The 13,535-nt window shown below is 38.1% G+C and overlaps 1 protein-coding gene across 1 annotated transcript; it reads left to right on the top strand.

Moving 5' to 3' along the window:
- The first annotated feature begins 759 nt into the window (after positions 1 to 759).
- LOC142358430 (fatty acyl-CoA reductase 1-like) lies at positions 760 to 12,597 on the top strand. Its single transcript, XM_075409830.1, has 2 exons — positions 760 to 872; positions 12,381 to 12,597. The coding sequence occupies exons 1-2, from the start codon at positions 760 to 762 to the stop codon at positions 12,595 to 12,597; spliced, it is 330 nt and encodes a 109-aa protein (XP_075265945.1).
- Positions 12,598 to 13,535: the final 938 nt, after the last annotated feature.

Raw genomic sequence — 13,535 nt, 5'->3', positions numbered from 1 at the left:
CGTTAGAATCCAGTTTTCTTTAAATGCTCAGACTACGACAAGAATTTTCCTGTGATCCATTTTTTTCTCGTCAAATATCAGGCCACAGTTTAACTTCCTAATAAAAACTTTTTGTATTCATATCAGCAGGACAACCAATTTTGAAATAACATCGGTAGAGGACTTGTTCTGAAAGAACACCAGCAGCAATCTTGCCGCGTCGGTTCGTGTCTCATTGGACAGATGGTATTTGATTTTTCCATCGATTAATCTACCAAAATGAGAAATGGATAAATTAAAATAGTAGTTTTCAAATCTTTATTAAAAATAGTTTAATTCAAGTCAAAATATACTAAATTTTAGCTTGAAATGATGAGCAAAGGCATCAGGCATCCCAGCTTTCACGAACAAGATTACATGTAGTTTAAAAGTTTTAGATTACAATTTTTTTTCACTGCAGTCTACTGGTAGCGGTGAATAATTTTCTTTCACCGCATTCTGCTGGTAGCGGTGAAAAATTTTCTTTAAGCTTAAGCGGTGAGAAAATTTTTTCAACGCATAAATAATTTTTTTTTCACCGCATTCATCGCATTGAGCGCAAATCTTACACTTTTACTCAAATTCACCGCAATTCTTACATCTTTTAGCAATTTTTAGCGGTGACACCTCGACCCGGGAATCTTGCTTGTCTTGACAATATGTGTGAAGGTTTATGGCATTAGCAACACAGTATATAGTTAATCAATGCCAAGAGTTTGTTTGATGTTTGAGCAGGCTGGCATGGGTTTCTTGAGGTCAATGATGGGGAACCCAGAAGCAGTGGCTAATATTGTTCCAGTAGACATTGTAGCTGATATCATCATTGCTGCGCCCTGGTTCAGAGAACACAAAATGTGAGTATATTGTAAAAAACTTAACATTCTGCAACTTAATATTAAGTTAATAAGATCCTTTTGGCGACAATAAAAAGCAAATTAAATTCCAAAAATCTTTTTGGACAAAACAACCAAAATTGAGCCTTTTCCATACAAGTTGCAAGTTGATGAAAAAATATCAGCTAAATATTGTGATCGTAGCGTTTTTCAAATTTTTTCTCAACAGCCTATGAATCTACTGGCTCTCGGCACCAAAAACCTATTAGCTTCTAAAAAGTGAACTGATTTACACAATTTATGTCTGTTTGCTTTTTTACTCTTTTACATTTAACAACTAAATTTCTTTCTTTACGAGTCGGTTAACAATTCTGATACAATATATAAATTTTATTTCTCCGGTACAATAATTTAAATCAAAAATAAAACTTCCGTATTTTGGTTAACATAAAAATAACATTTGAAACAATCGAAGCATAAAAATAACATAAAAATATTTTTTTCTCAATTCCACTTACTGAGCCTTCAGACCAAGAAAACAAAGATCGTTGGCAACTGTCGTTTTTTGAAATCAGAATCTGATACCGTATATGAAGATCTTGAAAAAATTGCCGAAAAATTTCGACTTAAAGGTGCACGCCTCTCCTGATTTTTAAAATCTTTCAAATCCATATTTTTCTGCAAATTTTTCTTAAACGTCAGATATGGTATCAAAATTGAAGTTCAGAAAAAGACACACATGCGAACTGTTGCACAAAAAAAATAAAATTGTTAGCAGTAAGTTTTATTACTTTCTGTTTTATAGGCTAGAGCAAATACAAGGGCGTGGCCGATCACTTTACGGACATATAAATTAGCCGACAATTACTTTAGCTCATCATCATCATCATCATCATCATCATCATCATCATCATCATCATCATCATCATCATCATCATCATCATCATCATCATCATCATCATCATCATCACCATTACTCGCCACAACTGTCGCGAATAAGAGCTCTCCATTGTGGTCGGTGCATAGCAGTTTCTTAGGCAATGATGAACCACTCTTCATCCCATTTTTTGTGAGACATCATTGGGGGATTGAGGTGTTGTTTCAGTTCTTCGCACACGATGCTTCTCCAGGTGGTTTTTACACCACCGGGAGGCCGCTTCCAAGAGGGCCCCTTGACGAACTCAAGGGTGGCGTTGGGGAGACAGTCCTCAGGCATCCTCAGAACGTGGCCGAGCCACCTCAAGCGTCTACGTTTGATTGTGATGTCAAGGTTGTTGATATCGGTGGAGTCTCCAACAGTTCGCCGCCGGCACCTTTTGTTAAATCCCATCAGACTTTTCGGCTCTGAGGAGCGGAGCGGCCAGGTTTCCCACGAGTAGAGAAGCACATTCGTTATACAAGCGTTTTAGATCTTGATCTTAAACGAGTGCGGAATAACTTTCATGCATCAGAACTTATCGAGGTTCTTGTAACTGTGTGCAGCTCGGCCCATGGGGTACTTCACTTCTCGGGCTGTGTCATGTCGCCGATTAGGAGGATCGAGCTTCCCAAATGTGTGAAATGTTCAACCAGATTGAGTTGGGCGCCGTTGCAGAGATCGTGGCATCTTCTTGGTTTCTGCAGAATTCAGTCTTCTCTACTTTAATTTTCAGGCCACAGGACTCGACTTCATTGCTAAGGGCATCAAGAAGTCATAGGATGTCAAGGATGTTGTCATCGACTAATGCGATATCATCAGCGTAGTCGAGATCTGCCACGGCGGTGTTGTTCAGGCTGACACCAAAGTTACCAGTTCGAAGCGCGGTGATCATGATATGGTCGGTGACTAACTTGAACAGAAAAGGGGCTAAAATAGAGCCCTGGCGAACTGCGGATTTGATGGCAAAGGATTGCGATGTCACGTTGTACACTCTAACAATGCTTCGGCTCTCTGAGTACATCGCGCGTAGCACACATATCACTTTGTTGGGAAGGCTAAGGCTTGTGGCAATTTTTCATTTGCAGTCATGGTTAACGCTGTCGAAGGCTGCTTTGAAATCTACGAACGCGTTAGATTTGATGCGGTTTAACTGGTTTCTCCGCTCAAGAATTTGTCTAAGGAATAAATTTGGTCCCTGCAAACAACACCGCGTTTGAAGCCTGCGTGATTCTTGCTCACAGGGGGGCATAGACTGGTTCAATTCTCCTGCACATCACTGTTGCGAGTAACTTAAACTCAATGTTCAGGAGAGAGATGCCTTCATATTTGGAGCGAAGGACCTTGTATACAATCTTGTGCACAGGGACAATAACGGCGCCTTTCCAATCATTGGGGATGTCTGTACCTGTTCATATCTTCCCAAACAAAACCGAGAGAGGTAGTGCGAGCTCGTGGGCTGCAAAGATAGATGTCTAGGGGGCAAGTCGCCGTTGTCAGCTGCTTTGCCTGTTTTCAGTGTTTTGAGCGCAAGTCTCACCTCTGCACTAATGGGAGCGGAATAGTTGACTTTGACAAGGGCATCAGAGACTTGCGGGTTTACATCTGCTGAATCATCGACAGGATTGTTCAGGAGTGACTCAAAATAGGCTGCCCATGCTTCGCTCTTTTCGTTGCTGTCGGCGATGGATCTACGTTGGAATTCTACGCTGCATGTGGATCGCCTGCTAGAAATTGTTCTGATAGTCTTGTAGACAAGGTAGTTTTTGCCTACTTAATCAGCCGCCGGGTCTTCATCGGCTAGTCTAAAGACGTACGTAACTTTGTCGGCGCGGTCACTCCTCTTAACTGCTTTTCTGGCAATTTTCATCAACTCCTTCGAGCGGCATTTGGCCCTCCTGGCTATGAGGGCCAGAGACTTGGGTGATATCCAGGGCTTATGGGCTGGACCTTTCTTTGGCAGGGATCTCGTTGCAGCTGCTGACATCGCATTTAGGATTGATGACCACGCCATGTCGATGTTGAGGTCATCCAGCAATGTTTGAAGAAGCGAGTAGAGAGAGTCCCTGTAGCCGTCAAGTACAGCTGGGATCTGAAGGGAACACGTGTCGAGGTCGCTCTGACGGACCTTTTTGGTGTGGGCTTTCAGCTTGAAACGGATCTTGGCCAAGAGCATCTTATGCTCTGAGTCGAGGACAGTGTTGTGCCGTGTAGTGGTGACATCAAGGACTGAGGAGTGCCACTTTTGTTTGACGAAGATGTAGTCAGTTTGATTTTTGTGCGATGGTCTTTGGACAGCCAGGTGACCAGGGCACAGGGTTTTCTTGAAGGTTCTATTGGTGACAAGGAGCCCTCTGGCCGGGGCCATCTGGGCTAGGCGGTCACCGTTTTCATTTCTGCCACCCGGAGTGAAACTTCAGATTGCTGAATTTTCGGTCAAGAGGGGGCACCTAGCTTGGCGTTCCAGTCACCGGGCAAATACAGTAAGTCATTTTTTGGGATCGAGTATAACAGATCGTTGAAATGCATGTGGAAAGTCTTCTCGAAGCATGGATCAGCATCTTCCAGGGGACTGTAGGCGGAAAAAAAAGAGATGGGGAATGGCTTTGCAGAGAGTCTCAAATGGCATAAGCGAGAATCAAAGGGGCGCCAGGACATCACGCAGTTGGCTAGATTCAGCTGATTCGCAATGCCGTTACCATTAAGGCCTCATTTTTCTTCACCTGAAGTGAAGAGTTTGTATGAGTGCACACCGTTTGAGTGATGGATGACGCATGCATCGTATGCCGGTAAACGATTCTCATGAAGGCAAGCAACTGTCGCACCGCGGTTGCAGAAGCTGTCGGCGAGCAAGGGTTTGCTTTAAGGCTGCAAAAGAGTGCTACATTGCAACTAGAGAGTGTGATTGTGCTTTTTGCAGGTGTGGGCGTGATGTGTGAGTTCGATGTCCTTACTTGTCTGCCCACTGCAGCGTGGCTGCGCATCCCAGTTCTTGCTGGTCACGTAGCTTTATTGGAGTAACCTTTAATTCGCCGCTTTCAAACTGAGCTTTGGGCACGGGCTCAGACGGCGGTGAATGCATTCCGTCACCCAGCTGGCTGCAGGGCATTCAGGGATCACCATTAGGAGGTGTGCATCCATCCACCCCCCGTACACTTTTAGCTGACAGTTTCCTCACCCAGCTGGCTGCAGGGCGTCCAGTGGGCACAACGAGGAGGTATGTATCCGTCCAACCCCGTAAACTTTTAGCTGACAACTTTGTCACCCAGCTGGCTACAGGATTTTCAGGGGACACCACGAGGAGGTATGCATCCATTCAACAAACAAATAGAGCTGCTTGAATCTGATTCTAATCATAAAAATGCACTAGAATTACTTTGCGCGTGATAAATTTTCCTCTGTTACAAGTTTTAGCAAATAAAACTAAATTTGCGTCAAAATAAGCTTGAACTAAGATAGACTTTGAGTTCAGAGGTTTCAAAACCTAATAATGAAGAATTTCTCCTTCAAAAAGAATGAAACCTGGGCAACTACCGCATGCTTCACTTTGCACTCAAGACAATTGCCCCTCGTGTTGGTCAATGGATAATTGTTTAGCGAGAATAACTTCGAATCTCTTCAAGTGTAATCTATTTCCACCAGCGGAAGAAATCAAAGACAAGAAATTTCGTATTTCAAGTTGAGCACGGTCTGTTTCCTTTCCAACAGCGACTAAAAATGTTCCAGAATTGACAATTATTGGTGCTTGAGCAGTGACAGCAAACAAAAACACAATTTTGCATCATGGGGAGGGAGTGATAAATTTTTCATCTGATCAAGATGCAGAACATTTGGTTCGATCAGTTTATATGCTTGCAGATGGAACTTTCAAGTGGACACCGAAACGTTGCATTCTAATTTTTATACTTTTTGCTATAACTGGAGATTGGAATTGACAATTTGCGTGGGCGCTACTTGGGCGGAAGAACTGAAGAAACTCATAACAAAATTGATGCAATAAATAAAAAAGTCCAGCAAAAATTTCAAATTCGATTAAAACCAGAAGCAATCATTACTCACTACAAAGACGGTGTTGCAGCAGCACAAAAAATGGTTTTTCAGATGATTCGGGATGTTATTTTTATTTCTGCCAGCGCATTTTTTTGAAAAAAGACCAGAAGTTAGATCGCTTCAACAATTTTAGGAAAATGAAGTTTTATAACAAATTGCAAAAATGTTATGTGGACTTGCGTTTTTGCCCGAACAGGATAGAAAAGAGGTCGTAAGTATATATGAACTACGAAAAAAGCATTATATCTCAAACCAGATCCTGTATCTTTAGTTGGAAAAAAATTCGATTACCTCCAAAAAAGTGGATTTTTGGTGGTCCATATCCAATAAAAATATGGATTGCCGTTGGTAGAACAAAAATATTTTGGATGACAAACATGTGTGAAAAATCGATCGGATCGTGGAATAAGGACGCTGGGATATCAAAAACTATGTTTTGAAATATTGTGAAAAATGTGAGCAACCATGATCAAAAATCGAAGATCAAACTTTGCAGGTTTTCTCATGGTGAAGCTCCAATTCCTCAAGAAAATGAGATAAAAAGACTTAAATGAATAACTTATTAGTCACAAAAACTCCACTCGAGTGCTCATATTTCTGGTTTTGAATTTTTTGTACACAATTTTATTATCTTCGCCGGCTGATTATCGAGTCGGTTAATTTGTATGTTGGCTAATATCCCTAGCTCCATATATTGAAAAAAAACGTTATACAATATTTCAATGTTTTTAAATGCAAATGTTCTCCTGGATAAAACCGGATTTGTAGGAACTGCATTCTGCGTTTGCTGCAGTTTTTACTTTTTCTGGATGCAGTAAACAAACAACTTAAGTGAGGTGCAGACCCAAATTGCATTATGATCAGGCCCAATCAAACGCAGACCCGTGTTTTCTCTGACCGAAATTGCAGGGCCTGGACGGAAGTTTGAGCGCACTAGAGTCTGGACCATGGTCTGGAGTTGGTCTGATCTGGGGTTAATTTGATCTGAAAAGACTGATCATAGGCGTATTCGAGCGCACTTGAGTCTTACCATAAACGGTTCGAGCGCATTTGGGTCTGATCAGAAGCGCATTCGAGTGCACTTCGGTCTGATCATAAACGATTCGAGTGCCATTGGATCTGATCAGAAATGTTTTCAAACGCAATTGGGTCTGATCAGGGAACTCTTCGAGTGCCTTATTGTTTTTTGTTTTTTTACTGAGAGTTGTTGGCTCTGCCAAGAGGCAACAATAAAGCAGAGTTCTGATCAGGGACTCAACTAAATTCCGATGGCTCTGATCAGAAAAAGGAGTCCAGCTGATTGCAAGGTTAGTCCCTTTTGGAGGAAATTTTGATTATCTGGAGAACACGACGTTTCTCATCGAAAGCCGTCTAAAATCATCCATTGAGTCAGAAATATACACTAAAGGTTATACTTAATGAAATTTTTTCTCAACTGTTGGGTTTTGTTTTATTTTTGCAATAGTTTTATAATTGTTTTTTCCATAGATGAATTAAATACTGCAAAAATCCGTTTTAATCAAATGAAAATATCATAACAAAATTAAGAGATTTGTTCATAAGTAAAATTTGTCTCTGATCAGACCATTCTGAGCTCACTTGGGTCTGATCATAACCTCTTCGATCGCACTTGAGTCTGATGATAGTCTGATTAAGGTATGGGCAATGGTCTGAATCTGAGTCTGGACCATAATCTGAAGACTGTCTGATTGAAACGCCTTCCGTCTGAAAAGTCTGATCAGAGATCTGTGTCTGTGTCTGGAAAGTCTGATCAGAGGTAACTTGGGTCTGGAATAGCTGATCAGGGTTAATTTCTGCCTGGAAAATCTGATCAAAGATAATTTCGGTCTGGAAAGTCTGATGAGACAAACATTTGGGTCTGGACTTCAACCTAGAAAGTTATGTCACTCTTGATAGTGAATTGCGTTTGGGGCACATTTGATCTTCTCAGGACTTTTCGGTTTGAAATCTTTAGTCTTTGTGTTCGCGCACCCCATTATATGACCTGTCATTTGGTCCACTGATTTTTTTTACCTTTTGATCTCATCCTCTGAAATTTCAATATCAATATCGCCCCATCCGTTTCTAAAACTGTTAGTCACATGTGAAATCATAAGCGATTCTCATAAGGTCTCTAATATTTATTTGCGCAGCTTTAAAACAGCTTCAATTTCATTTTTTCATCAAGGGAAAAGTTTAATCTCAAGCCCGTTTCCTCGATATCATTACTACCAACGGTTACAACCTTTGGTTCCGGTCCCACTTTTGTGGGAGGGAGGAACTATATACGCAAATGGTCTTTTTGTTCAGTCAATTATGGCCGATAGCTATATTCATTGTAGAGAGCTGAGAGTGAAAACATTAAAAAGCCCGTCCGGCTTAGACTTTATTGTTCAATTGATTTGTTCTATTTTTGTTGTTCCAGTGGACTTAAAAAAGTTTTGATTTTAAAAAAATAGTGGACGATTTCTTTTGTTTTTGCTCATTTCTTCCGTAATTTTAGCCCAAAATTCAGTATTTTATGCTAAAGTTTGATAGCATTGTCAGCAATAGTGTCACCTTCAAAAATAGAAGTAAAATGCTGAACGGTTTGATCCAAGTTAATTGCTACATTTTTGTTTTTTTTTTGCAAGCTTTCTTATCAAAAATGGTTCTACATATGCCTTTGTAACCAACTTTGTTTAAGTCTACCATCAGAGGAGACCCAAAAACTGTGTCTTTGAATTAAATAAGAGAGCGAATTTCGTTTCTATGTCAAAAACCAGTCTTTGAAAAATTGCCCGTTCTTCGTTATTCGGTGGGTATCCAAAAAGCATCCTTTATATTTGGCACATTGAAATATTTCGTTCGAGAAAGTGTCTGTTTCGCAAATAATTGGAGCATATAGATGTTTAGTAGGACGCGCGACTATATCAGAGCTAGTTTTATTCCCAGAAATTAATAATTCGTTCGTCTTTTATTGAGGTGCGACCCTCTTTTTCTAAATAAATTTGACCAAATTTGCATTATAATAATTACTGACGTGATGGCAAATCAAAGATCAATAGGCATAAGTCGCAGTTACATGTAAAAGAGTTTCAATTAACTTTACCTAATACAGTTTGAGTCTGAGCTCATGGAGTTTTTCGGCATTGACAGAGTGTTTGTGATAACTCAATTTGAATTCCTATACACTGCCCGCACTTTTTAATTTCTACGCAGTATCTTGAATTGGTCTCACTAATCAAAACATACTATTGGTCTCATTAATTGGTACAAGTAAGAAAACCGTGTTTTCAGTCGATATTTAACGGTTCATGTAATATTATGTATATAGGTTACTTTATGTATATTTGTAAATATATCAGTGAATTTTGAACTAAGCATCATTTATTTAATGTGTTTTTCAACCTGTAGCTTAGTCTCATTACAGACAGCTTATTTTTTCCATATGAATTGAAGTCTAGTTCTATAATGCTCTTTTTTCCAACTAATGGTTTCTTGGCTTTTTGGCTTTTGAGCTAAGAAGTTTAGAAAAACTTTGTGATTCCAAAATGATCGCCAATGTTTGAGGTTCATTTTTATTTTCTTCACAAAATTTCACTTTGTTGACAAAGACAGGTTCAATTGATGTCTATGGAAAATAAATGGAACATACTCAATGTTTCTGGTAAACGTTTTCTAGTTTTTCTGGCTGGGCAACTTTTTTCTCGTAGAATTTACAAGAATTTTGGACATCTAACTGTGTTTGTTGGCCTTAATGCTTTTCATAACTTCCGAACGAAAATTTTTTTTGAAAAATTAGTTTTTGAATCTTACCAGCTTTCTTCGTGGTTTGTCATCATCTAAATTAAACTCATTATCGAATGAGTATCTTGAGCTTTTGTCTGAAAGAAACACTTATTATGTTTTTAATTGCATTCCTCGACTGATGTCCTTAGGGATGGAAAATGTATTCGTAACAGATTTTTGAGATTTTTGTACTGGTCGATACTTCCTGTTGTTTTTATCATTTTTACATAGACTCTTTGAAAAATGGACGCCTTGATCTTCAAATAGGACCCATTTGAGGATTTGAAAAACTTCTAGTTCAGCAATATTTTTTGTTTTTTTTTAAAAAAAAATCTCATGGTAATAATGGCTTATATTAAATACTGTGGTCTTTTAAAATTGTTTGGTAAATTTTGGTTTCCCTGCATGTTTATTCGCATTATACGGACTAGTCTCGATAACATCAATCTCAATTGGATTCCTATTCAGTCGCAAGTTAAACTGCTTTTGTTATAAGTTGAAAGTTTTTTGTTTTCATGTCTTTTGGAATTATTTGTTTTAAAAAAGCCAATAAATTTTTGAGCTTTGTCTTTTTGTCACTGTTTTCTCGTTAAATTATATTATTTTTTAATATAAGACTCCCTGTTTTTTTCTGTTGGTGTAGTAGTATAACAGTATCTGGATGATGACGGGTCTGAGTTGCCTCTTTATGAGGTCTAACATCAGTTTTCAATTGCTTCCTAATTTATTCATCAAATTATGTAAAAGACTTTTTAGTGATTTAAGTTGATATCTAACGTTTTTTTTTAATTTGAAAATTTTGGTATTGTTTGGGAAACTAAATAAACAAACCTTTTCATTACAAAAAAGATGAAAGACTTGTCCATAATCAGACTCAACCGCAACAATTCAAAAAAACAGCAGGAAGGGCAAAGTTAAAAAAATTTTCAATTTTGCTCTACCTGCTGTTTTTTTGAATCGTTGCTGTTGATTCTGATTAGGGATAAGTTTATTATCTTTTTTGTAATGTAAAGATTAATTTATATAGTTTTTTTGTAATTGGATGCCATTTTGATTTGTCATCCTAAATTTTTTTTTAAAATAGACATCGGGTTTCGAGTGTAATTGAAGCTTGTTTATGCTTGAATTTTACGTTCGTTTTCACTGATAGACATATTAAATGCAGGTTTCATCGGTCCTCTAATGCGGCCATACTCTACTCAATTAGTGGTTTATTGAACAGTATGTTACTTTCTTAAATTTTTCTATTTTTTCCTCATTTGGTCCACCATTAGGTTAAAATCCTTAAGAGCGCGGTCGCATTAATATGCGCAAAAGCACATTAACAAGCCTCCTTGTTTTTTATAGCTATTTTTCCATCAGTGTATGAATGCTCCATAACCTTGCCTCTCGGCTAAAATTCGTTTGTTCAAATTTTTTTATTTATGACATTTATAATTATTCGTTATACTAATTGTTCTTATTCGCTGATACAGTAAATGTCAGATCATCATTCAAAGAGCTGATTGACGTTTGATGTTTTACCAGAATACATCTCACAAGTTTTTGTAGAGAACAATATTCCAGACTTTGATTGAATAAAAAGAAAACAAAAAGTTTGAAGATGACTTAAAGCGTTGCACTCTACTCTGTTGCGACTATCCACGAAATTACTTGCTGACTCTCTAATTAACCACTGTTGCACAATTGTAAAGTCATAAGAACCCCATCACTTACGATTGTAAAATCAGAATTGAACCAACTCTGACAGGCCAAGAATGACTTGAATCATTCTATGAATAATAAATGTTATTGACTTAGACTTACACTTGGTCACTTATGAAACAGATTAGAAATTAGGATCGGGTATGTAGATTGAGAAGAGTCATTTGAGCAAGAAAAAGGAAAATTTAAGGGTCAAATTTTTTGTTGCTATGTGATGAGTGTATCTTAAGTTTGCTCCAAAATTAGCAGAAAAATTGCGTGCAAAATGTTTTTAAGTAAGAAGTGCGCCGATTTTGCTATGAATTTTTAGAAGTTCGTTGCATTTCGCGCATCTCAAAGCATATAGTTTATTGTTTTAAAGGTATTGCGCTAAAAATGTGCTGACACCTCGACCCGGGCTCAACAACTTCTGAGAAGACAATTTTGTGTATTCCCTTTGAAAAAAACCTTATAGAACCTGCAATGTCATTCAGAATTTGCAATGTCATTCATGATCTTCATAACTTGAATCATCTTGCCATGTTTCTTATCAAGTTTCAATATGTTTCTATAAATCACGGCCTTTAATGTGCTTGAAGCCGATTAGTAGATGAATCGATAAATGCTTTCTGAGTAAAGAGTGAGATTTGAAATAATATTATATATTTGACATAGATTCCGGCTCAATTCAGATAGCTTTGTCGATGTTCCCAGGTCGAGGTCTTCGCTTAAAATTGCTCATGATCGAAACATTCAAAAACATAGAGCCATGATCGGACTCTACTTTGTTTAAACTTATACGTGCGTTCCTGGCCTCATTTAACTTCCCCGTACGATTAGAATTTGCCTCGTTTATTGTTTTGGAGCTTTTTTGACCCTCTCAGAATTGTTTCTTCGTTTTTGGCCTGTTAATTTTAAATGGAACATTTTTGCCCAAAAACAACTATGACCATACTTAGCATAGTTAATTATCATATGTAAGATAAATCTGGTCCTCGATTCAGGCTTACCGTACGAAGTATAACAGTCATTAGCAATTAAATACTAATTAATGGCAATTATAACCAACTTGCTACTTCTCATCTTTTTTATTTATTTTCAATAAACAGATTACAGCTGACGTCTAAGTTCAATGCAGCCAATCATCGAGTTGAGAAATTTGATATAAAGCCGGCAGAGTTCAATCCAGTGATTAATACAGAGACTGGATATGCAGACGGGAGGATGGACTGGAATAGGATGCTGCCATTTGTGGCGAAGTGTTTCCGGAAGAACCCTCTAGAGAAAGCCATGAGATACCCCAGTTTCAGCTGCACCGACAGCTAGTATGTATAACTCTCTCTACCAACTAAACTTAGTTTAGGCGTGTACAAGCTGGATGAAAAGTAGGTTTGTCATAAATTTATGTCACGGCCGCTTACTGAGCTGGAGACATCCCTAGTGCAGACATGAAATTATTAAAGGACCATCCTCGACATATTTTGGGCACAAAAAACTGTCCTGGATAGATTTTTGGTATGACGAGAATTAGTTTTGAGGTTCTCGACTTTGGCCGGCACTAAAATAATCGTCCGCAAATTTCCCTAGACAAAAAACGTGTCCTCTAATTTGGCTAGACAATAAAAAATGTCCTCAAGTTACGCTCACAACTGTAGCAATATATACACTGCCGGGTTCTGCAGTTTCTGCAGAGTTGTAATTGAAGTCAATTTATATGTTTTTTGATTAAAAGAGCATTAGATGAGAAAAACGTTCAAAAACTAGGTGAAAAATTTCTGCTATATTCGGTTTTTAACAATAGACACCGTCGGTATACTTGGTTTTTCCGGTATCTTTGATTTTGAGTATCAGAAATATTCGGTTTGTTTGTTCTGGAAAGAAGGAAATCTTCAGTATGTTTGATTTTTAAACTAAACAAATGTTCGATATGCTGGTTTCAAACTTAGGAAATCTTCGTTTTTTTTCAGTTTCAAACGTAGAATTTCGTCGTTTTTTATGCGTAAAACTTTTCGGTGTATTCTGTGTGAAACCTAAGAAACCTTTGGTTATTTTCATAGAAAAATTTGAGTTTTCTGTTAATAATGTAGTCAAATGTTATGATAGTGTTCTAAACGAAGTTTCAACCGTACCTGTTGGGGGCAATTTTTTTGAAGATGATTCACAAAAGTGAACGACCTGTTGAACATTGAGTGGGATTTGAGATATGAAACCAAGCATGCCAGTGTTTTGCTAAGTTTTAAACCAAACATACCATCCAGTTTCCG

Source organism: Convolutriloba macropyga, unplaced genomic scaffold, assembly GCF_964194025.1.
Source record: "Convolutriloba macropyga unplaced genomic scaffold, txConMacr16.3 SCAFFOLD_3447, whole genome shotgun sequence".
Classification (NCBI taxonomy): Eukaryota; Metazoa; Xenacoelomorpha; order Acoela; family Convolutidae; genus Convolutriloba; species Convolutriloba macropyga.
The sequence above is the reverse complement of the archived record's forward strand: the minus strand, read 5'-3'. Positions and strand labels throughout refer to the sequence as shown.